The sequence below is a fragment of the Schistocerca americana genome, chromosome 6, assembly GCF_021461395.2.
Source record: "Schistocerca americana isolate TAMUIC-IGC-003095 chromosome 6, iqSchAmer2.1, whole genome shotgun sequence".
In the NCBI taxonomy this organism is placed as follows: domain Eukaryota; kingdom Metazoa; phylum Arthropoda; class Insecta; order Orthoptera; family Acrididae; genus Schistocerca; species Schistocerca americana.
Window position 1 is genome coordinate 277320835 of NC_060124.1, and position 25542 is coordinate 277346376.

At 44.0% G+C, this 25542-nt stretch overlaps 1 protein-coding gene across 23 annotated transcripts in view; it reads right to left on the minus strand.

The window, feature by feature from the left end:
• The window catches only part of LOC124619503 (CUGBP Elav-like family member 2), a 1137606-nt gene that overhangs the window by 342607 nt on the left and 769457 nt on the right, over positions 1-25542 (minus strand). For all 23 annotated transcript variants that reach the window (XM_047145926.1, XM_047145937.1, XM_047145924.1 and 20 more), the window contains one exon: positions 23860-23908. In XM_047145926.1, coding sequence (XP_047001882.1) covers positions 23860-23908 — 49 coding nt within the window. The remainder of the gene's footprint in view (positions 1-23859; positions 23909-25542) is intronic.

Here is a 25542-nt window from a genome sequence, read left to right on the forward strand (position 1 = left end):
TTTTATATCATGAACGCCGTGATAATGATTTTGGAGCTACACAAAGTAATGGAAAGTAAGCAAGAGGTCGCCGATTGCCAAGTACCTGTTGTTTTTGTGGTCTTCAGTCCTGAGACTGGTTTGATGTACCTGTAAGTACCTGTAGGGGAAAAAAAAGGACAGAGAAATAAGAATTAATGAAGCGTACACAGAGTAACCTGCGAATGCGAGTTAGACCATTAATTTCTAAATGTCATCTGTGTATGTCGGATGTGGTATTTAGCCAACAATGCGTTTAGTATACACTTGACAGTGCGCTGGTAAAGATCCAGAAGAATGCGTATTTGCTTAGTTTGTGGACGCGAAAATACGGTTGAAGTGAGTTGCTAAAATTTAAACGAGAGGCTGTGAAGAGTTAATACGACGCAAGAGCTGTAGCGAAGTCTCGCGATATTAATGATGGAGGTATCTGTCATATACATGCGCGCAAACAGCGGTCTTACATTGCGTCGTGAGTATTTTCTCCCACCAGTGTTATATGTTGTCGGCGCGTAAATCACGCGCACGCCGCGTGGCGCGCCACTGCCGGTGAAGAGGCGTAGCTGCTGGCGGCGCCAACATAAACACCGCCAGGCTTGCCAACAGTGCGGACACACACTTCCTAGGCAGGTTGCGAATTGTCAGCGTGGCTACACACACACACACACACACACACACACACACACACACACACACACACTCATTTACTTTGTAGTTTTTCTGGTGTTGAGTCTGAAGACTAATTTGATGCAGGTCTATCAATTTGAACCTGCTTGCTGTAATGAAGCCTTCATCTCCCTCTACAATTTTTGTCTCCCCCCCTACTTACTTCCGCTACTGAACCGACAATTCCCTGACGCCCCAGGATGTTCTTTAAGTCATGTTGCCCCATAGATTTCTTTTCCCTCCAGTTCGATTCAGTAGACCTTTCATCTATTATTCGATCGACTCATCTAATCTTCATTATTTTTCTCATATTTCAATATCTTTTATTCTCTTCTTGTCTAAGTGCTTACCGCCCACTATTCCAAACCTTCAGAAAATTTTTTATGACACTTAATTGATATTATATGTTAAGAAATTCCTCTTTTTCAGAAATGTTTTTTTTTTTTTTTTTTTTTGCTATGGTCAGTCTGCATTTTATTTCGTCTCTACTTCGGCCATCATCAGTAACTGTGCTGCCGAAATAGGGTATCATATGCTAATATAATTCCTTCAGCCTCGCCCTATTTATTACAACATTCCATTACACTTGTTTCACTTTTGCAATATTCATTTTATAGCCTACTTACAAGTAACATCCATTCCACTCAACTACTCTTCCAAATCCTTTGCTGCCCCTTTCCGAACTTCTCCTTGGTTTCCATTACTCCTTGCTCAACGTGCAGACTAAATAACGTCGGTAACGGGCTGCGAGCCCTGTCTCACTCCCTCTTCCACGACTGCTATTCTTTCATGACCTATGATCCTTCTACCTGCAGTCTGGTTTCTGAACAAGTTGCAAGTAACCTTTCGCTACCTATATGTTATGTATGTTATCCCTGCTACTTTCAGAATTTTGAAGAGTGTATTCCAGTCACCATTGTGAAACGCTTTCTCCAAATCTTCGGAAGTATAAACATAGGTTTTTCTTCCCTTAACCTATCTTCTAAGGTAAGTCGCAGGGTCAGTGTTGCCTCGCATATTTCTACATTTCTCCGGAACCCAAATGATCTTCCCCGAGGGCGGCTTCTACCAGTTTTTAACATTCTTCTTTAAATAATTCGTGTTTGTACTCTTCAACTATACAATACAGTAATATTGGCACCTGTTAGCACCTACTTTCTTTGAAACCGGAATTACGGCATTCTCTTATAAGTCCGAGAGTATTTCACTTGTATCTTACATTTTGCACATTAGATTGAATTACTCAGGTCACTGGGAGAGGCAGTCATGACAGAATAATTCTGAGGGAATTTCGCTTTCTGTAGGGGTCCTGTTTCTTTCGGGGTTATGTCAAATTCTTTTCAAAGTACCATACCCATCTCAACTTCACCTGCTTCGTCTTGCATTTGTATGACATTGTACTCGTTTTCCTTACATAGACACTCTAGATATTACGTACAACTTTCAGGTTGCCATTCTTTGCTTAATATTAACAGGCCATCAGAGATCTTAATATTCATGAAGTTGCTTCTCTTTTCACACTACAGGCAGCAGTATCTTTCCCAAAGTTAAGCGTACTTCCACAACTTAGTATTTCTCCTGTAGCAATTCTTGCTTGGCCATTTTGTGCTTTCTGTCAATTCCTTTTTTTTTTTGAACGTGTATCCCCCTTCGCCTGGTTCATAAGCTACATTGTCATGTATTGTCCTTTTGGCAGTTAAATTCCTTATCGCCCTGCTGCCTTAGTCTTTTCGCCTGTGTATTCCTCTGCTACCATCCCTATTTCAGCTCTTAAAGCAACGCAATACTGCAAGGACTATGTCTTTAGTTTTTGCTTTCCTCGAAAACCAATCCAATCGGTTAGAAGAGGTGGGGATTCACTGATATGATTGAACGGAATGTGGAACTGCAACTATTTGGGCATGTCGGTCGAAGATCCTAGTAGTATGTTTCTTGCCTGACAACAGGCGGCCATGTTGTCAGTAAAAATAAATAAAGACACAAAAATAAAAAAAAAACCTTTCTGATGCTTCGCCGACATGGATGTTCCACACTGTAGGAGAAGAAAAATGAATTGCATTTATATCAGGGAAAAAAGATGATAGTTTCACTGATCAGAAAATTTGATCTTCATTTCTCATACATTTCGTTGTGTAACACACCAGAAACGCAGTATAAATAAATGAATTAGATGCTAATGTCTCAAACACAGAAGATGCCTTCCAGCATTTATGTTACAGTTCAACGCAACATTATATATATGTATATTGTGTGTGTGTGTGTGTGTGTGTGTGTGTGTGTGTCGCGCGAGCCAGTAGGATATTAATGTAGATTGTATGTTATGTTGTCCCTTTCGATAAAATAGCTATATGTAGAAGATGACATTGTATCGAGAATAGTGATACAAATTGCGAGATTTCTGGCTTTATCAGACATCATCTCTAGTGGCAAGATTCTTTTCCAAGAGCAGTAGATATTGCAGGTTTGTGCATATGATGTCATCAGTGGTGGAAGGTACCAGTAGAAGAGGGTACCTTTCTCGTGGGAAGACCGTCAGAATTGTGTTCTGTGAATGTGACTGGTTGGTAGGTTTCACTAATATTTTAATAAAGGTCAATTAAACTCGCTTAACATTCTGGAATAGGAATCTCTAAGTAGCAAACTATCACCTACTTATTTCGGAAGTCTGAATTACATGGAAACGAAAAACAAAAGGTACACAAACAGGCAGAGGGATCTCATCCCGGTGAAGGTTCGAGTCCTCCCTCGGGCGTGTGTGTGTGTGTGTGTGTGTGTGTGTGTGTGTGTGTGTGTGTGTGTGTGTGTGTGTGTGTGTTTAGGATAATTTAGGTTAAATAGTGTGTAAGCTTAGGGACTGATGACCTCAACAGTGAAGTCCCATAAGATTTCACACACATTTGAACATTTTAATCACTTTGGGAGGGGTAGTCGGGGGACGCATGTCTAAATTTTACATGTAAATGTTCATCAGATCACTTTAGGTGCTAGTGAAATGTAATCAATGACTGGCGTCTCGAGATAATGCTCGTAAATACATTAAAAACATATGAATTTTTCGAAAGACAAAGGATAAAGTTAGATATGACTGCCGTCCCTAAACTGTGAACGAACTATTATTTACTGAACATTAGTTTCTCGCCGATAGTTCATAACAGCCTCAAGACAACGGGTCTACGACCTTAGTGAGTCTGCCGTGCACGGGTCATCTTCAGATGACTGCAGGTTGGTCAAAACTAACGGAATTCTATGCTTTTTATGTAAAATGAAGGTGGAGGGGGAGAAAGGGGGAAAAAGAAAATAAAAACATTGACGTCATCTGCATCGACATATTGTGCAGAATTAGCGGCGACGAGTGAAAAATGTGTGCCGGACTAGGATTCGAACCCAGGTTCTGCTGCTTCCTAGGCACATGAGACCACTGCGCCACCCGGACACTGTGTTTTAACTGTGTGGACTGTCCCGGCACGCCTCCTCGCCGAAATGGAAATTTTAGGCATAAATTACAACCTCAAAAAATAATTTTGTGAAGGGAAAGGGATGGGTCACATTCCCACAAAACGCCACCTGGAGGCAGTCACCGGCCGTGCCCTCCACGCTCGCTACATCCAGATTCCCGCACTGAAGGTGGTGGATTTACTGCCTGTCGAAGCGAATCAATTGTATGAATGCGTGGACGTGTCCAAGGAAAGAGAGAGCACGCATTCATATGAAAGAACCCTATGCATTTCTTTCAGGGCGGTGAAAGCAACTAGGTACCTCGCGTGGAATGCATTCCCAGAACGAAGAGGATCATTAACATTTAGTTTGTGGAAACGAAGAGTAAACTAATGATGATATGATTCAGTAATTCAGTTGTTCATATTATTATTATTATTTCTCTTTCCTGTCTCAGACGTTATGTCTGGTTAAAAATGGAAAGTGACGCGGACCTTGAATCAAGCGTGACTTCCTTTTAACTGTACGGTATGTGTTACATTGCATTTAGGAACTTTCGGGTAATTGAACATGCATCAATAATTACAGATTTCTGTAGTTGTATGTATACGTTTGGATGTAGCTGTATTGCGTTATTGTACTGGTGGATATTGTGTGGTATGACTCCTGTAGTTGATAGTATAATTGGTATAATGCCAACTTTATCCTGATGCCACATGTCCTTGACTTCCTCAGCCAGTTGGATGTATTTTTCAATTTTTTCTCCTGTTTTCTTCTGTATATTTGTTGTATTGGGTATGGCTATTTCGATTAGTTGGGTTAATTTCTTCTTTTTATTGGTGAGTGTGATGTCAGGTTTGTTATGTGGTGGTGTTTTATTTGTTATAATGGTTCTGTTCCAGTGTAATTTGTATTCATCATTCTCCAGTACATTTTGTGGTGCATACTTGTATGTGGGAACGTGTTGTTGTATTAGTTGATGTTGTACGGCAAGTTCTTGATGTATTATTTTAGCTACATTGTCATCTCTTCTGGTGTATTCTGTATTTGCTAGTATTATTATTATTATCACGCCGTAAAATATATATAAATTTCCTGTAGGTTACAGACAGTAATTCAGCGCATACTGAATGTTCACTGAGAACTCGTGTTTTCTGTAACCGTTTTCAGGTAAAAACCAGACTATTAGTATCTCATATGAGGTTCAGCACTCTTGTGCTGATCTGATTTACTTCAGTCAGGGTTTACATTGAGTGACGTAAGGTTTACAATTAACGTCATTTTGATCCCGTTTATGATGCAAGCATGCAACACGCTTTTCTGTGCCGTGCTTTGAGGGTAAACACATGGAGCTATTCTTGAAGTCTGACCAACTAAAGAAACAACGTTCTGTTTTTCCTCTCAAGGACACAGAAGAATAAAGCACATGGCCCCTTCGGGCACAAAGCTCGTCAATAATTTCACAATATGTACATACATTTTGTTTGGTCTAGTTATGGGGATGACTTAGTTCGTAAATGCGGCCAGCTGAAAGCTTGTTAGCGCAGTGCCTGGTGAACGACGTAGTCGTCCATCTTTTTTCTGTGAGCTCCGCAAGTCATCGGTTCAGCCAGACTGAAATGTATGAAGATCGAAGGCAGTGGATGAAACAAATCAGATTCTAATGTGAACTACTTGTTTCTTGTAATCGACGAGCACAGCTGTCGAGGATACTGATGCTGTCCCCTTCCGCGCCACATTTGCACAGCTGCGATTCGTCCGACGAAGTTGCTGGCTAAGGCTGCGGTCACGGTGTCTCCGGTACCGACGGATTCCGCCGCCGACCGACATCGGCCGGCGACGGCCTATCTTAAGGAATCAGTACCTCACTACGCCGATCTTATCTCCCGAAGGTACAGACTTCGGACGACAATCGGTGACATTGAAATTAGTTTATTTTCCACGGTCAAATCGACTAAGTCCTAGAAAGAGTGAGTTTTTGTAGCGTTCTGAGGATGAAAATATCGTAATCGGAATATAGTTTGGAATCTATAAACTGAAATCGCAGGTTTATTCAAACTTCAAATAGGCAAAATCTTTATTGGAAATTTTAGGCATAAATTACAACCTCAAAAAATAATTTGTTTAATATATATATATATATATATATATATATATCACTGTAATCAATCTTTTTTTTGGTAGTTGTCATTACTTTTCTACTAATTATTACTACTGCTTACTTGCGAGTAGGTTAGTGATTGTGTTAATATGAAGTGATTTACAAATGATGTGTACGGTACGCATTTCCGCTTGTAAGTGCTGTAGGTTATCAGAGAATCTTACGCTACACTTTATTCTTGTCTTTCACTCCTGTGCCAAGCGACGATCACTGAAAGTTAACTGACACGTCTGCACAACTTTAAAGCAATTCACCGAAACAGAGTGTTTATAGCTTGTTGTGCATCTTCATATTTTAGCGGCGCAAAGATTGATTCATAAAATTTCGGGCGTGCAGCTCCACCATAAGAGGTTACTATCTGATCTAATTCATACATAAAAGAGATTCTAACCTAACCTCCCTTAACCCTGACGAAAACTAACGAAGGATATCGGACGCACTATGACCACGCTATCGGCCGAAGTTTTAGGGGGATCTCTGTTAATGGTGTCTGACGACCATTGTAGGTGCCACTGTAAGCGCAGCCTAAACCGTCCGTGATTCAGTTGGAGGCAGAACATCGTCACGCAGCGATTTAGTACGCGCCAAGGCCTTATTGGAATGTTCGGGACTATTTCCTCGTATTAGTGAAATGGTATGAAAGTAGTCGTCGCTGTTCCAACTGGTTCAAACTGACAGCCGCTTGTTCTGTAGTAGGTCTAGGTGTGGAACTTAGTCGTATTTATGCGTCCTGTTCAATTAACTTCAGTCGTGCCCAGGGAAATGTAACGGGACCCTTACTGTTCGACTCGTGTATCGTTGACTTGGCAGACGTTTACCAGACGCTCTTGTTTACAATGAAGTATTATCTGAAAACAGCTGCACGAATATTCAGTTGGAAATTGATATGATTTCCAAGTAATGAAAAGATTAGCATATGGTTTTAAATTTACAAAAACTGAAACGGCATACTTCAAAAAACGAAAAACCCTAGTATCCTTTTGCTACCCCACCACCTGCACCTTTACGTAATTAACCCGTATCGGTATACAGATGCCCAATGAAGACTGTAAACTATCATTTGTAGCGCAAGGATTTTTTTATTAACGCTAAAATGTGGCTCTACAGACGTCAAGAATGTGGTAGAACAGTGAATCTGCAATTTAATTTTGTGACCAGGTAAGATACGTATGTAATGAAAGTCGAAGTTATCATAAGTTGTATTGTTTATGGTAAGTCCTCACACAAGCCGAGCGCAGTGGTTGCACTGAAGTATGACACAAACATGTTTAATAACATCTTGGTCAGTGGAAAAATTATCACAAGAACATGAAACAGTTACAAGTAACTAAGGTTGGAGATTCCAGACAAGAAACCGATAGGTAGGCTAATACATGATTAGCACACTGATCCGTTTCCGCGATCTGACGACGGTGGCTGCCAAAATTTGAGTTCGTAAAATTATGCATGCCAGAGGGGCGTCTTCCTCCTACTCAGTAACACTCTGGTGTTTACTGAATACACTGCGATGTATACACGCCGAAGCCGGCTGCGGATCTCACAATTTTCGTAACAGCGTCTTTGTGTTCTTCGCCCGCCAGTGCTGCTGTCGGCGGCCACTGTATCGGACGGTCCCTGTGAATCCCGGAAGAGCTACTTAACGCAAAATTTACATCTTGTTCCAGCTGGAGCTTCAAAGTGAAAATGACTACTTCCTCCTACGCCGAATTCCGCGAGCTGAATTAGACGCCTGTCTCAGTAGCAGCGGACGAAGAGTCACCCAGTTCCTCCTGTGTACCTTCCAAACATTCGCCCCTTCTTCGAGAGGAAAACCTAGCCTCTCACGAGCGGTCACCCAATGACAAGTGTCAATTCTCCTGGACCGTCCTCCCAGTTCTCAATAATTTTCCAGGACTACTTCATAGGACATGGTTGACCACGAAATTCCCACGTTTTCGCGCCCAGAGGCCTTCAGCTAAAGAAATGAAATTGTTTTGGCTGTGTCCTGTCAGTACCTCACAGGAGCGCGTTAGCATGCTGTTTCCTACGACTCTCCTATGTTTGAGTCCCCACACCTCGTCTGCCCCGTTCTACTGAGTGCATGGAGCCATAAATAGCCACGGGTTTCATGGAGCCTGCGCAGTGTCCACCGGTATACTGCTCTCCTATCGGCAGACTGGCGCCGTCTTCTCTATACTGTCTGCGTAAAAGGCTCCTTGGTGCCCGCCTTCCGGGGCCTTTACTGTATTTTACAATGCCCTCACCGCAGAAAAACTCTTTAGGAATGTGGGAGCGGCGGTTATCTCGTGTAGAATTCCAAGGAGGGCGCTTCCTGCTGTCAACATTGTGTCAGCTCGCGACCGTCGTCCGCTGACCGTGCCAAATGCACAGAGCAGCATTCGCCGAACGCTGTCTTGTCTGGCGTCGGCCGTCGCCTTTTACAACCTGCGTTAAGGGGAGGTTTACTATCTTTGGCCCGAAAAAATCATGTTCTTTGAGAATTTTTTTCTCGGGATGTGTTAATGTCGAATTTGGTAAAAATGTTTATTGATTGGAATTTTTTCGACCGTAAATGTCTGAGAGCAAAGGCGGAAGTGCCGTCGGAACGAAACAAAATTTCGATGTAGACCTGCACGCGCGGTATGTCACGGGTCAGCCGGCTCGTCTGAAATCGAAACTGAGTTGACGTTAGCGAAGTATATAAGGTTCTTTAGGAGTTGTCCCTCGCGTAAGTTATTTGGACCATAGGAAACAAAATAGCGGCCATTTGAAAAAAAGGGTTTCTCTCATCGATTTTTTGCCTTCGTCGGTAAAGTAGAAATATTTATAGTTAATGAACCGGAATAAAAGTGGTACAACTCCTAGACAATTTAGTTAGCTTCGTTGGAAACCAAGAATCACGCCAATCGGTTCAGTAGATTCGAAGTTACCAAACCGTCGATAAAAAAGAAGTCATTTCGAGAAAAACGCGTTTGAAGTTCTGACTACATATAAATGCAATATTATGCCATGTACGTTCAATCTACCATTGCGGGTCCATAAACTAATCCTCTCTCTTCCTCACAGAGGGCGTTCTGCTCGATCTGGGCAATCCTGCGCTGCTCCAGAGCCGCTTGGACGGCCGGTGACAAGCGGTTTTCGGCCGCTTGAATCCGGTGGTCGTCCGAATGCTTGGCGAACTGCTTCGAATAGCGTCCCAGGCTGACGTCCATCGTTGTCATGGTCTTCAGAATTGCTGACTACCCTTCGTTGAAGCTGCTCACTGCCAGGAAAGTCGCAATCTCCACAGTCTTCGCACCAGAATGCAAATGCTAGGGGGCTAACTTCCAACATACGCGTTCAAACTTTCATTTGAATTTTGTGTGTTTCCTCCCAAGCACCAGTACAATAACTCTCCCTCCAAAAGAAAAAAAATCTGGTCCGTGAAAAAAAGGCCGATTTTAGACAGTTGCATTTTTTTGTTCAACTGCGAATAACAAACATTTCCGTCCCGTATTCGGAAAAACAGTTTCAGAGGTGGATTCTAAACACTTATGGATCCAAAAATGCAATTTAAAAAATAGATTTTTTGAACCAAAAGATAATAAACCTCCCCTTAAGTTAACGATGCCCTTCAGCCCACTTCGATCTGCTGTCTGTCTGTGAAACTGACAGCCCAGCCAAACGCAATTCTCAATAACCAAACCGCCTACAAGTACTTTATGTACTGGTTTGTCACTCTTACATAATTTGCATCTCAAATATCGTGTGAACGGCGACTAAATCGTCAGTTTCGGCGTCGTCATCCTATCAGTACAGCATCAATCACTTACAGCAGGAATCATACAAATTCCTGGGAGAAACAATCTGTAGGGATACGAAATAGAGTGATCAAACACGATGAATCTTAAGCGAAGCAGATGCGGTTCACTGGTAAGATGCTGCGAAAAAGGAATTAAGTTTACAGAGAAGATAGCTTACAAAACTATTCGTGTGACCCATCATAGAATTTTGCTCCAATGTGTGGGTACCATAGTAAATAACACTAACTGGGGGTGTTCCACGTGTACGAACAAAGGCAATAACTATTGCCACAGGTTTGTTTTTTCCCCTTAAGTTCACACATTCTTGCTCATCTTTTATGTGAGTGCTGTTTAATTTTCTGGAAACTGCTTTACCACACACCGTAATATGTCTTATTGCAGCATACTGCTCAGCACTTGAAAAACATGGGCCAGCTTTGTATGTGTAACTAAAGATTCTCTTTCTGTCTAAACACTAATAATAAAATAACCCTGCCGAATTAAAATTCTTCATTTTGTCCTGTTCCTCATGTGAAGTTGGATCACCTTTCCTATTGTTACAGCGTTTTTGCTGCCACAAAACACAGTGTTGTTCGTGTTAAAGTAGTTTCCTGGGTATATAACGGCACTCAAATCGTCTATGCGCGAAAATGTGTGAACTCTAAAACACAAAACACGAACACAGGACGAGTTCTTGCGTAGACACATAATAGCACTGCACCAAACCTCTGTAGGAGTCATCTGGAGATGGATTTGTAATCTAGAACTGATAATGGTATGATTCAAATAAATTTTTGAACACTACTTGTACCTAGTTGCTGCTTAAGTTATGAAGTTTATAAATGTACAATGGCCACGGTTCTCAACATGTCAACTTTCGACACGATGGCGTCATGATTCTGCTATTTGTTGTATTATTTTATACGAGGGTAATCCCAAGAGCAAGGTCTCCTATTTTTTTTATAAATACATACACCTGTTTATTTCTACAATGGTTTACATCAGTTTACGGCTTGAACATTTAGCTATTTTTCGACATAATCACAATTACTGTCGATGAATTTTTGTAGACGCTGTGGCAGTTTTTGTATGCCCATGTCATACTAGCTCGCCGCCATGCTGTTCAGAAAGTTATGAACCTCTTCTTTTACCTCGTCGTCGGAGCTGAATAGCTGGGACCACAATTAACGCTGACACGTACTGTGAGACTCTGAAAAAACTCAAACGGGCAATTCAGAACCAAAGAAGAGGAAATGTTGAGCAAGGGCGTACACATTCTCCATGACAACGCTCGCCCACACATCGCTCGGCAAACCGCTGCTCTCCTGCAACAGTTTCAGTCGAACATTATCACCTACCCACCCTCTAGTCCTGACTTGGTGCCCAGTGACTATCACCTGTTCCCTAGGTTAAAAGAACACTTGGCCGGAAAGCGATTCAGCTCCGACGACGAGGTGAAAGAAGAGGTTCATAACAGCATGGCGGCGAGCTGATATGACATGGGCATACAAAAACTGCCACAGCGGCTACAAAAATGCATCGACAGAAATGGTGATTATGTTGAAAAATAGCTCTATGTTCAAGCTGTAAACTGATGTAAACCATTGTAGAAATAAACAGGTCTATGTACTTACAAAGAAACAGGAGACCTTACTTTTGGGATTACCCTCGTACATCAAGCAACTTCTGTTGTTGTTTGCAACACGTTGCTTTATGAACATCAATGTGGAACGAGTGTCAGCGTATTTAAACCAGAGTATGGCCTACGATGACAACAGCCTGGTTCAAGTCTTTCAACTGGACGATACCTGCGACTTGGGTGTGGCGAATTAGGGCCAGACGTTCTCCTCGTAACACAACAACTTGTAACGAAAGTCTGAGTCGTCCTATTGCCTCTCTTTACCATGCTTTGAACTCCAAATCAGTACTCAAGATCAGCATCACCGCACATTTCAAATGCCACGTAGGCGTTATCATTACCGATAATTGGCGAACGACTTCATACCTGTGGTAAACATTTTCGCGGATGGTTTATGTAATAAAATTTCAGTTCCAAAGAAGATTATTTTTTTGTCTGTCTGCAGACGGCCGTAGTTAATAACCGCAGAAGTTGCTTAGTGGTACTATGTCCCGTCTGAATGACAAAATTTGTTCCGCATAATTACGGAGGCCCCTCTAAGCTTTTACTATGACCTCGAAAAGGCAAGGCTACTAAACAGTTCGAGTGTGTTTGCACACTGATAAAATGGAGTATGTGCTGTAATTCCTTTATTTCTATTTTTTATTCTTTATGGCGTATAAAGGGTAAGAATGACAAAACAATCCATGCTGCGTTGGAAGAAACGCGCGGCAACAACACTTACGGCGCAGTGTTAATGAATCGTGAAGAACGAGATATACCAGGCCATCTGTACGAAGAATCGGGAATCACAATGGCATCAAAAGGTATCGGTCCACTAACAGCTGCATATCAGAATCTAGGCGACAGAGGATGAAGTGAAAATCAGTCACGGATCCATTTTCAACATCTTTAACATACTTAACACGGGAAGACTCGCTGGCATCTGGGTCCTGCGACTGCTCACACCCATTCGTACAGCTCGCCATATTGATGCCGCGGTTTTAGGCCAATCCAGACTACGTCTCTAGCCACCGAAACACCACCGACGAATACTGAGTAATCAATGCGACACCGAGGCTAAGTAGCAACGTGGGAAGTGGAACCGTGTGCATTCCCCACGTCCGCCCCCGGTGGCTGAGTGGCCAGCGCGACAGAATGTCAATCCTAAGGGCCCAGGGTTCGATTCCCGGCTGGGTCGGAGATTTTCTGCGCTCAGGAACTGGGTATTGTGTTGTCCTGATCATCATCATTTCATCCCTATTGACGCGCAAGTCGCGTAAGTGGCGTCACATTGAAAGACTTGCACCCGGCGAACGGTCTACCCGACGGGAGGCCGTAGTCTCACAACCACCGCTGAAAAAGGCGGAGACACAACAGTCATCGGAAGAGGTGTTTTTGTTTTCTGCACTGCCATGGTGTCGTGCTAACAGATTATGACCCGAAGGGGAAAACCATTAGAGGAGATAGTAACGCCATCTTTTGACGAGGATATGACAAGCTGTCAAGACGAAGCGTCGCGCGAAACTATCCAAGTGAGTGTGCTTGTTCCACGACAATTCGCTAGCTACCTCAGCGCAAGACACAATGGCTTCTTCCTCTTTCCTCGGATGAAGGAAACACTCACGAGGTGGAACGTTTGCTTTATCAGGCAAAATACAGAATTTTACACACAGGGTTTTCGCCAAGTTCTCCACGGTTGGGAAAAATGGGCTGCAATAAAGGACGAATGTGCAGAGGGGTGATCATTAAAACTTCCTGACTATCCCCTGTATTTACTTATTCCTCCCACGAACAGGTCACTACTTGGTCAAGCAACGGAAGCAGGGGGCGAGCGCTGACACAGGCGGAGGGCACGATAAAACGGCAATCTAAAAACCGCGCCTCCTTCAACCCGCTAACCTTAGCCTTTACTTTGCATTTCCGGCGACAGCCGCGGCAGCAGGATGTAATTCCGACCTCTCCTTAACATAACGAGGCTTCCAAACGCAAAAAAAGCTAGCTATTCGGGTTCGAACGCGTAGCAGCATAAAGATATACAGGAAGCTAAACTCTGTGTATGTGTGAAGGAGGAAAAAAATCTGACAAGAGCAGCGATATTCTCTTCTGTAGATGAACACACACCTGATTAACCAATGAGAGCATTTAATTTGCAGAGCAGTGAATTATGTCTTTGTGATAACTCGTTATTCGCACTCCGTAGAATCTCACGTTACAGGAGAGATGAGAGTATCTACAATGCGACTGGTAGTGTATAAATCTTTGGCCTACTAATCTGGCCAGAACTAGCCGAGGGAAAATGGTAATATATCTCACTTTCTACGAGACCAGGTAGGTACGAATTCACTGTTTCCGGGAGGGTCACTGTTTGTGATGTATGAGGATTTTCGAAACTTGTTTCCGACTCTCTGTGGAGGAGGAGGAGGAAGAGGTGGAGGAGGGTGAGAATGGCCCTTACTGTTGCTCGGTTTGTAACCAGTATAACGTGCCATTTCTTTCCGTTTTAACACGATAAGGATGACCAGGATTTTCATAATATTAACAATAATAAGATGCCTAATACCTTCTATACATCAGTGCTGAATACATTAATTGTTCAACTTCCAACAACTATGCAATTTAGATAATTAAGTCATTTGAAAAGCACGTACCCAAAATTTTAGGAACATGCATCTTGTGCAATTGATTTATGAACAACAGCGACATACTGTCCCAACTTTGACAGTGACGTAAATTACAGTTTGTATGAATCTGGGTATTTTTAAGAAAATAAACCCAGTGGGTAAAATTGGGGTTATGGGTTTTATTGTTTTGTATTTTTCGTGGTCACGATGAAGCAGTTCAATTTCTATCCCTACAATTAATTTACGACCACTGGATCAGTGCCTCATTTCTCTATCTGGCAGCACTGTCTCCACTAGGTGAATCTGTTCCATCTACAGGCTTGTTTCGTCAAAATTAAGAAATAATTTAGGAGATATCGATCATTGCTGAACGTATGGACAAGAATTATTAGAAAAAATAAAAAAACAGAATTACCGATTCTCGCCGAAGACCCATCATCAGAACGCCAGCGACTGAGGTCTAGAAAAGAATCGTGGCGTACAGCGGTCAGTCTGCTGTACAGTCATTTCAACTTGAAACATGCGTGAGTAACAAGAACCAACTTTTCTGATGCGTCACCAACTAATCGGAATTTCCTGGGATCGAACATCAGTATAGTGCGACTCTGAGACAGAGCTAAACGTGTCAATAGTAAGACTGTTACAATGGCAAGCCAGGCTGTTCCTGTTGGCTTCTGGACTGCACTGTTTTGAGTTTTGATTTCAGCTGCCCCATTTTAAAATGTTACAAAATAAATCATTCTGAGGATGTTTTTATTGGTGACGACCAAAGGCATTAATAAATTAAAAAGAGAACGCCTTGAATGAACAAAATCTAGAACTGACCACTGCTTACCAATAAATGCAAGAACGATCATCGTGATAGTGGTGGTAATTTGGTTCCTATTCGACTCTTCGATGCAGCGGTCGAATAGTTGTTAGTAAATTATTGTTGTTGTTATGGTGGTTAGTACATTTTATCGCGCACACAGATGAACTGCTCAGTAAAACTGAAGGTGTATGGGCTCGAACTTCTAGGATCATCTCAAACAGTCTTGCGGCAAAGTCCGCTAACAGACATCGGTTATCAATGAAATGTAACTGTATGGTGCGACACACCTGCTAACTACACAGATGCCCTAACCACTAAGCCACCCTGGCATACTGGCTTTGCACGATTGTACAGACTATCCCTCCCGTGTCCTTTCTGAATCCAAATTTCCATTCGCGCCTCCGTCCCCTTGATGTTCCCCCTGAACACTTACTACTCTGGAGAGGCTCTGCAACTGTACTGCTATAGCCCCTCGGCATCGAACGGAACTGGAGGTGCTGCTGAAACCCAGGTTTCAGGCTGTATGTACAGTGTGAGTCAAGAAATGTTTACAAACTGACATGGCACATCGGGCATACAACAAAGATCAGTGGTCAAGTAAGGGATCGCCAACGCCACGAGAGAGGCTGCAAAGGTCAAATGTGGGCTGACATTGTCGGAGTCTGTTTAATTGGGCCATACATTCGTCTGGGCCCACCTTTGCCGGCCACTGGTTGCGGTGGGCCAGTCGCAAGGCCACCAGATCACCCGATCTGTCCCCAATCGACTTATTCCTGCGCGCGCGCGCGCGCGCGTGTGTGTGTGTGTGTGTGTGTGTGTGTGTGTGTGTGTGTGTGTGTGTGTGTGTGTGTGTGTTTATGGGGCTGGGGCTCTGAAGGTGCGTGTGTATGAAACACTGTTACATCGCCGGAGGCCTAGCGGGCACGATTGCTGCGACAGCGCGAAGTCTTCCAGATACACCAGGTATCTTTGAGAGTGTGCGCCGCTCAATGTACCGTCCATGTCAGGCGTATCTCGGCGCATCTGGACGAAACTTTTATCTCCTCCTGCCGTGGGTGTAATTTGTAGCATGTGACTAAATAACTGCAACGCCATTTAGCAAAAATGGGTCTGAGCACTATGGAACTTAACATCTGAGGTCATCAGTCCCCTAGACTTAGAACTACTTAAACCTAACTAACCTAAGGACATCACACACATCCATGACCGAGGCAGGATTCGAACCTGCGACCGTAGCAGCAGTGCGGTTCCGGACTGAAGCGGCTAGAACCTCTCGGCCACAACGGCCGGCGCCATTGAGCAGTCCTGTATGGCCCTTACGACGCCCGTTTCCTATGTGATTACTGATTCGCGCCGTACGCCCGTTGTGCCCTGTCAATTTGTAACATTTTTCCGAATCATCTTTTATGTATATGCAGACTTAAGGGACGAATGGAACTTTGTACCAAGTCCGGGATTACAACCCGGGTCTTCTCCACCCGAAGCCACCCCATGAGTGGGGTTTGCCCAACTGCCAGTACTACCCTAGCACGCGTCCCTCTTCAACCCAAATTCCGATTCACGACTCAGCCCACCTGGTATTCCCCCTTAACTCTAACAGCTTTGCAGAGGCTCTGCAACTGTACTGGAGTAGTACCTCCGCAACTAACGAAACGGGGGATCCTGGTCGAAAACCAAGTTTCAGTCTGTAGGTATACATCGCTTACAAAATTCAGCCCAGCGAAAAATTCAAAGAACTTATCCCAAGTGGATGAAGGAAGGAAGGAAGGAAGGAAGGAAGGAAGGAAGCACAATCGGGGGGTGGGGGGGGGGGGGAGGAAAGAAGCAGAGAGTGGGGCAGTGGGGCACGGTGTGGAGTGCGCGCGGCGCGGCAGCAGCGGGGCAGTGCGGCTGACGGGCCGTCACCTGTGACGGCGGGGGACGGAGGCTCGCCGTGCGGCGCCCCGCCCCGCAGGGGATCAAAGTGCCGACCGCCGGCGAGTCCGAGAGGCGCCACCGGCGCGGAAAAGGGGAGCAGGCGGCGCTAATTGGAAATTTCACGCGCAGCGGCGCGCCAGTCGCCTGCGCGCGACGCAGCCTTCACGCGCGACACGCGCCGTCCAGGAGCTGCGAGCGGCGGACGGCGGACGGCGGCCGCTTTCACCTGCGTGCCTCGCGTCCAGCAAGGGGCCTCTGCTGCTGGAAGGTCCTCTCTGTCGCCGGCCACCACAGGGGCTCTTTGCGCCTGCTTACACATCCGTGGCGTTCTGTAAGCTATGCGGCACACTTTTTCCCTGAAAGCAGGTTGGTCTTGTACAGGATTTCAACTCTTTCGGCTACAACACCCGATTTGTGAACATAATCTCCGTTCAACACAACTGCCTTTCGTGGGCTTACTGGTGACGTTCTACTGATCCACGTCGGTGCGAGCGTCTCGCTACATCAATGACCTGCCCGGCGCCAAGGTACTGCTTCCCCGGAGTGCATCCTTCACTGAACCAAACAGATGGAAGGTGCGAGATACTGGCTGCAAGGTGGAAGAGGGACAAAAGCCCGGTGAAGTTTCATCAGCTCCTCTCGGTTGCACAGACTTGTGCGAGGCCTTGTATTTTCATGGAGTGGGATCACCTCGAATGAGGGTGTCCGCACTTTCCAACGTTGCAGGAGTCACAGCTCTGTACGGCCGGACTGCACGCAGGAGGTTGGACGGGTTTGCGCAATCTTGTTGCGATGATGACAGACGACTTGCCCAACGACTCACCCAGCTTTTGTTCACTGCCAGGTCTCCGTAGACATTCTGCAAATCCCTATGAGTATCTGCGATGCTCTGATTTCCTGTCCGTGAGAAGACAATGACAGCTCTCTGCTTGGAACGCAGATGCTATTTAGAAGGCTACATGTAGCGCCATTACCTATCGGAACTTCATTTAACTATAGAGGCTGAATTGGGAATATTTCCACCGCGTCCTACAACAAATTCTACATTAATTCAGGCGAAACTGACTGAGAAAAAAAGTGTGCCCCTCGTACATATTTCGCAATCTACCGTTTGGTGCACTTCTGGGGGTGACTCGTACCACAAGTGATTTCTTTTCGCGTTACACGCGTTGGGACCTTTGCCTTTCGCGGGCAAGTGCTCTATCGATAGAGCTACCCAAACAACTCACGACCTTTCGTCACAGCTTTACTATCCTGTTAGCATTTAAAATCGATTCAACGAAGTTCATGTTTACACTGCACACGAAAGCCAATTCACGCACAGTAAACAACCAACTCCAAAACAAAGTGCCTTTTGTGAAAATGATCAAACTCAAGTCCGTTTCTCACATGATATGAAAGTAGCGCTCTTATTCTGTATCTAAAGGTAGTATCCCTCCTGAGAGTGGTCAGGGGCTATTTCTCTGGTGTTTGAGCAGATATTTCAAATTTCGTTTCCGAGTTGTGGAGCTTCAGTCAGAGCAAACAAATAGTGCTCACCACGCCTTTCACAAGACGCCAAGCTGAATTTTGAGTGCCCATTCGATAGACCGATCCCAGATTAGAGTATGCCGATATTCGTTTTGTCGATACCTATTAACAGCGACAGTGAAACACGAAGAATAACCTGTGCGACAGCAGCGTTCCGGCTCGCGATGACTGCTACCGCATGCACGCTGCGCTACTTACAAGGGAACCTCCCTCAGATTTAGTTATAAGTTGGCACAGTGGATAGGCCTTGAAAAACTGAACACAGATCAATCGAGAAAACAGGAAGAAGTTGTGTGGAACTATGAAAAAAGTAAAATATACAAACTGAGTAGTCCATGTGCAAGATATGTAACATCAAATATAATCTGAGGTCAGGAACGCCGTGGTCCCGTGGTTAGCGTGAGCAGCTGCGGAGCAAGAGGTCCTTGGTTCAAGTCTTCCTTCGAGTGAAAAGTTTACTTTCTTTATTTTCGCAAAGTTATGATCTGTCCGTTCGTTCATTGATGTCTCTGTTCACTGTAAAAAATTTAGTGTCTGTGTTTTGCGACCGCATCGCAAAACCGTGTGATTAGTAGATGAAAGGACGTGCCTCTCCAATGGGAACCGAGAACATATTGCCCACGAAATACATCTCACGTATTTAATGCACTCTCGTCCAAAGTAGTGAAAAGTCAACTGCCAGCCAGGGAGCCTCGTTAGCAAGAATACTCTCTCTTCCGTGCGCTGTAGTCGACTGACGTCGAGTGTTTCGATGTTTGTTAAAGTGTAGCGTCCCCATACTACAGTTACCTCGCATCGGGCGGACGGACGGACAGATAATAATTGTCTGAAAATAAAAAATTAAAATTTTTCACCCGAAGGAAGGTTTGAACCAAGGACCTCTCGTTCCGCACCTGCTCACGCTAAACACGGGACCACGGCGCTCCTGAACTCAGATTATCCTTGTTGTTGCTTATCTTACACATAGACTACTCACTTTGTATATTTTGCTTATTATTTTCATAGTTCCACACAACTTCTTCCTGTTCTCTCGATTGATCTGTGTTCAGTTTTTCAAGGCCTATCCACTGTGCCAACTTATAGCTAAATCTGAGGGGGGGTGCGATGGGGAGGTTCCCTTGTTAGTTGCTGCTGGACTGCTGTCAGTTCGTGTTTTACTGTTACTGTTAAAAGGGATTGATAAAACGAACGTCGGAATACACTGATCTGGGAGTGCTCCAAAGAATACGCACGTAAAATTCCGATTTAAAAATGATATTGTTTGTAATGGGAAACAAGCCGACGGTTTCTGTTGCCGATGGGCGTCGCATGAAAGTAGTAACGAGCTGTAACTGTTTGGGCTGACTCCCGCTATGCAGTGCAACAACGAGTGCAAGTATCTGCCGATACACCACAGTGTTATTCTCGTTCTGTGCTGCTGTCACTGCGTGGTGTGCTTATTTTTAACAGATAACGCGAAGGAAGCAGTGCAACTCCATAGATAACTGGTTTCAAGGCCATAACCACTCTGCACTGTGAAATCGAAATTACGTTAACGAGTAATGCCTCAACGTATTCTGTATGTAACGACCGAACTGTCCCCAACGTCGCTATGTTAATGTCGTTAACTCTGAACCGACTTCGAAATACTCTTCGACGATGAATCACTGTTTTTCTGATTCAGTTATACATACGAAATATGAAAGTAATTTTACGGAGTGGGATGGAAACAATAATCATAACCCCCTCTCCTCTCCTGTATAAACTTCGAATTGTGCACGTATCGACAGCTGCCCCTCTCCTCTCCTGTATAAACTTCGAATTGTGCACGTATCGACAGCTGTTAATAAGCCTTATTTAACCTGAGATTTCTCTGGTTTTACAATCATGCGTTTTGCGATATACACGAGAAGGAAGTAATGCGCCTTTTCCGGCATCGGGCAGGTATCTGTTTCGAGAAGAAGGAAAAAAAGCACCTAATTACTTTTCCGAAACTGTCATTTTCATCGTTGTATCAATGAACTCTTCTTAGAAATTTCGAATACTGTTAAGAGGAGAATATCGTTCCAATTAAAAGAACCGTAACAGCTTCAATATCTCTTCAGACGAAGGTACAAGCGTGACTAATAGAGTAAATTACTTGCATTAATTTTACGGAAACTCAAGTTATGGTACTTCGAACAGTTACAAAAATATTTAGGGTGTCGAGTTTATTTGGAATTAATATTTAAAATTTTGGATTAGATGTCTGTGTATGTGAACTGTCCCCCGCACGTCTTGCCAGTTACACTCGTTTGTGTAGGTGAGATACCTGTTATTCTATGATCACAGGACTGTAGAAGACTCCCTGGAGGGAGTCACACCCATTGAATTACCTGGGAGTATGCGTACGGAGCATTTCGAGTTAGGACAACGATATAGAACTAATCGCAGACAGAACTAATGACAGACAGACTCATTGCAAAATCGTCCTCAGGAAGCGTAGTTTATCCAAGAAGAAGGTAGCTTACGAGACACTCATACATTCAACCAATACTCAAATACTGCTCGTCAGTGTGGGATTCATAGCAAACACGACTGATGGAGGAAACAACAGACCCAGAAAAGAGCAGGATTTCATCATATGTTCATTTAGTATGTGCGAAAGCATTACGGAGACTCGTCCTATTGCAGTGGCACACGCTGCAAGGGAGGGCTAGTACATCACGGTGCGGTTTATTGTTAAAATTCCGAGAGCGTGCGTTCCTAGAAGAGTCAACCTATATGGTTCCTCTTACGTACATTTCACGAAAATACCATGAAGGTAAAATCAGAGATTGGAGCTCACCCGGAGATTTCAAAACAATGTGTGTGTTTTTGTGTGTGTGTGTGTGTGTGTGTGTGTGTGTGTGTGTGTGTGTGTGTGTGTGTGTTGGGGGTGGGGGGGTGGAAAGGGGCGGGCGGTGTAGTAGTAGTTTCGTGACCTGGCACCAGAGAGAGATTTCGCTTCTCGTGAAACAGTTTTGAAACTTTTCGCTAACTACTGTCTCATGGCAAAAACAATCTAACGAGAAAATAGAAATTAGGATAATCGGCAGGTCACAGTAGTAGTGGCAGAGGGACAAAACGTTTTGTTATTAGTTTGCGGTTTCCATCCGAGCTACAGGAACAACAACATACTCTTATCTCCCAAACACCCAGCAACTGTCTTGCTTTCAATGTTCACTGCGTATCATTGCAGTACACCATTTCGTTTCCCTCGTCTGTCCGTTCAAGTCGTAGGGAGAAGAGCAGTAAACACGGCACCTCAGAGGTGGAAGCGTACTGTGCCGAGAAGGGAATCAACAGATGTGGACATATTTCTCTCGGGCTCATTGAGGACTGACATTCACGAAGCTTGGCACAACACCGCGGGGACCATGCCAAAGCCGCGGGCTCGAAACATCCGCATCTCCTAAGACCACTGTTCAAAGATAAAAGTCCACGGCCATGGAGTTACAATGTTGTGAGGATTGACCTCTCTCAAACCGAAAAAACTGAATGTAAAGAGAACATTCGCGTTCGCCTCCCCCAAGACCCACACAAAAGCAGCATGACGGCTTTGTTTCTTCGGAAGGTTGCCCTGAGACTTCAAGGTTGAAATTATAACATTTTTTGAACCAGTTTTGTTGCATGCGAGAGCAAGTTTTACTTTACTAGCTATCTTGGCCGAAAATCAGGTCGGAGCTCTCAAGTCACTTCGTGATTTTTTTTCGTGTGCCATTAAGTTACAATTCCTTCGTTACGGCCGTGCGACGCCATTCTGTCATCATGAGATTAAGTACGTGAGATATTCTCACAGGAAAACGCTTATAACTGTCGTTACTGGAGTGTAGTATCAAACAGATTTTAACAACAACGAGGTAACTTGGTTCAAACGGGACGCTCTTCACACTATACTCATTATCAAAAAATGATCGTACGAAAAAGTCGACGTTTGCCTTGAAGTCAGTAAAAAAATAAAATGAAATAAAAAAAGTCCAATCTTAAATATTCAGTCCTTATTTACAAACGCTTTTGTGTGAATAATTCACGTCATAATTCGTCCCACTCACAACAATGGAATGGGCCAAGTACCTGTAGCGCGAGAAACTACGGCCAATAACGAACACTCTAAAGGTTGGAGACCGCACCGGTGGTAAAAGCAATCGAGAAAACATTACTAAAGTTAAAACCCATTTCTTTTATATTCCTATGCTGCTCTACAATCGAAGAAGAATCTGAGTGATTAGTAACGAAGTGCTCATACCATTTTTCTTCGTTTTCAACTCTCCATATATTTTTTCGATTAAATTCCATTTACGTGCGAATTACCAATTTTCCATGTTTTTCCAGACAAGTCGCCATCCCAAATACGCACTCGGTATCCGTATGACTACAAATGAGTCATGATTTGCGTACTGAGTCCGTATTCAGCGGAAAACAACCTACAGTTCGTTGTTACATTACAGTTAGACATAAGAAGTATCGGTCCTCTCAAACCAGTCATCAGCTGTGACAAATCCTGTGAGCACAGCTTTCTTCCACTACTCATGCAGTTACGGCAGTAAGTAGACTGAATTTACAGCGGCTTATGCGCAACTTACGTCGGCAGTTGATCTATTTCAAAACTATCGATTCAATAATCAGTTTCCGAAATGATGTATAAAACTAAGCTGCAGAAGGGACCCCCATATGCAGTTAATGTTTTTCCACTGTTTGCATGTCACGACCTCAATCAATAACTTACTAATTTTCATAGGTACAAAAGGAAACATCAATTGGCCTAATAGTTTTCAAGAAGTATTTTTAAGGGAAAATCTAACATAGAAAGAAACAGAGTAGACGGAGACCATCCACACCTAACTTGGCGATCTGTGAAACGAACTTTGTCGGATGGTGAAGACAGTACTTGAAAACCTTACTGTGGTCCATCGCTATATGCGAGTACAAAGCTGGAAAGAAACGACTGACACACGTATTCAGCACACATCAACAAGAATCAGCACGAGTAGTGACTGGACACGACGACGTTACTTCACAGTTCCCGGTAACCCAGTTCGTTCCCCATGCCTTCTAACCGAATGCCCTCGTTCTTACATTCTGACATCGCTCGACGTCCAGTGAATTTCACAACCGACGTACTGGTGGCGTCTCCAATTTTCGCTCGACATACTTCGTTAACATGCAGTCTCGGGCTACATGTTTAAAAATTTCTACGAGAAGAAGACCTCAGTGTCGCTCTTACCTTGAACTGGGCACGAACTGCAGTCGGCCCAGCCCGATACCAAAATTCGCCAAACGAACCAAACTAGAGAATCATAGAGGAGGCCGTGACTCACCGTTCCTGTTCTCGCTGTCCGCAGGCTTCATCTGGATGGGGTGATGCATCTGCAACAGAAAGAGGAGCCGAGTCAGTGGGTGGTCACGTGACAGCTGACGGGGTGATACGGCGGCAGTATCGGCGACATGTGAGACGCTGCCGACACGTCGCCGCCTGCGGCTCAGCTCTGCGGAAACCCTGGGGGGGAAGAAGCGGCCGGAGTGTCGGTTTCATTTAAATTCCGCACCGTCTATCGAGGCAGTCGACCTTCTGCCGAGGTGGTGACTTACGACTACTTCTCTTAATGTTCCGGTAAGATTAGCTTCTAAAAATAGTTCGACCGCGACACGAGGAAACTTCTTCCAGCTGTTACGCTGTTCTGAAATAATGTAGAACGTGCCATTAATTTACACCAGACATCAAATTTAGATGTTGATATTCTTACAAGAAGAGAAGGCGAATACCATTCTCGAAGTACACGAGATATAAGAGTTTTATCATTTATTGTACTTAGACATATTCCGAAACGACTGTAAAACATCAGATGCAATTACAATTTTACATCTAAATGGAATTTTTAGTTTCGTACACTAGTGGTAAATACAAAAAGATGCAGTATCATAACAAATAAACACTGACACGAGCAAAAGCTGCGAAAAACCCGAATCTCAATACCAGTGCTTTAGTTTATGTTCAACGGATCATGTGGGGTGTTTCCGTACCGTCAGTTTCCATTTCTACTACCATGAAGACCGGTGACAGCTAAGGAGTTCATAAAAAATACGCAAAGGGCGCTTCTATAAACCTGCTGTTGAGGAAACGTATTTCGGATCTGTCACTGAAAGTAGTTGGTATAGTACCCCGTATGAAAACAATACAGCCGTTACACTCTTCAATTTAGTGGGAAAGTGAAAAGTTGCAATTTATGTAACGGTGATAACCAAGATTTCACGGAAAATATTTTAAGAGTTTGCTGAGTTTTCTGAGTATTTCAGTGGAATGGAATCGTGGTAATAACGTAATTTTCATTTATTCAGTTTGTTACCACAATTATGACGGTTCTGTGAAAATATGCGGTCACCAACACATGCAACACGAGAAACAGAGGAATGGAACAACTCTGATGGATGACCCAGTATTGTGATGCACAAGCCATCGCTACGGCAGCACCCCCGCTTATCGTCGTTACTCTTCTCTTCCACTGTGTTCCATCACACCATGAAGCAGTTGCGTATCAGGCTAGTCATCATCAGAGAACCTACCCCTATTGTAGTTATCACTGCTAACGTACAGCTAACACTGCCGGAAAAACCAGATCGTGTCAGTACAAAAATAGTTGAAATGGCTCTGAGCACTATTGGGCTTAACATCTGAGGTTATCAGTCCCCTAGAACTTAGAACTACTTTAAACCTAACTAACCTAAGGACATCAATCACACATCCATGCCCGAGGCAGGATTCGAACCTCCGACCGTAGCAGTCGCGCGGTTCCGGAATGAAGCGCCTAGAACCGCTCGGCCACAGCTTATAAAGGTGGAGAGTGAACAATCCGGCATTACTGCTGTCAACAACAATTACCGTTTCTGAATGAGACAGATTTCGTTTCAGTCAAGACTCAAAGCGCACACCACTGACATTTGCACTGTTCTGCTGAGTGCAATAAAGATACAGAAAAACCACGGCGATGCACCACGAACGAATT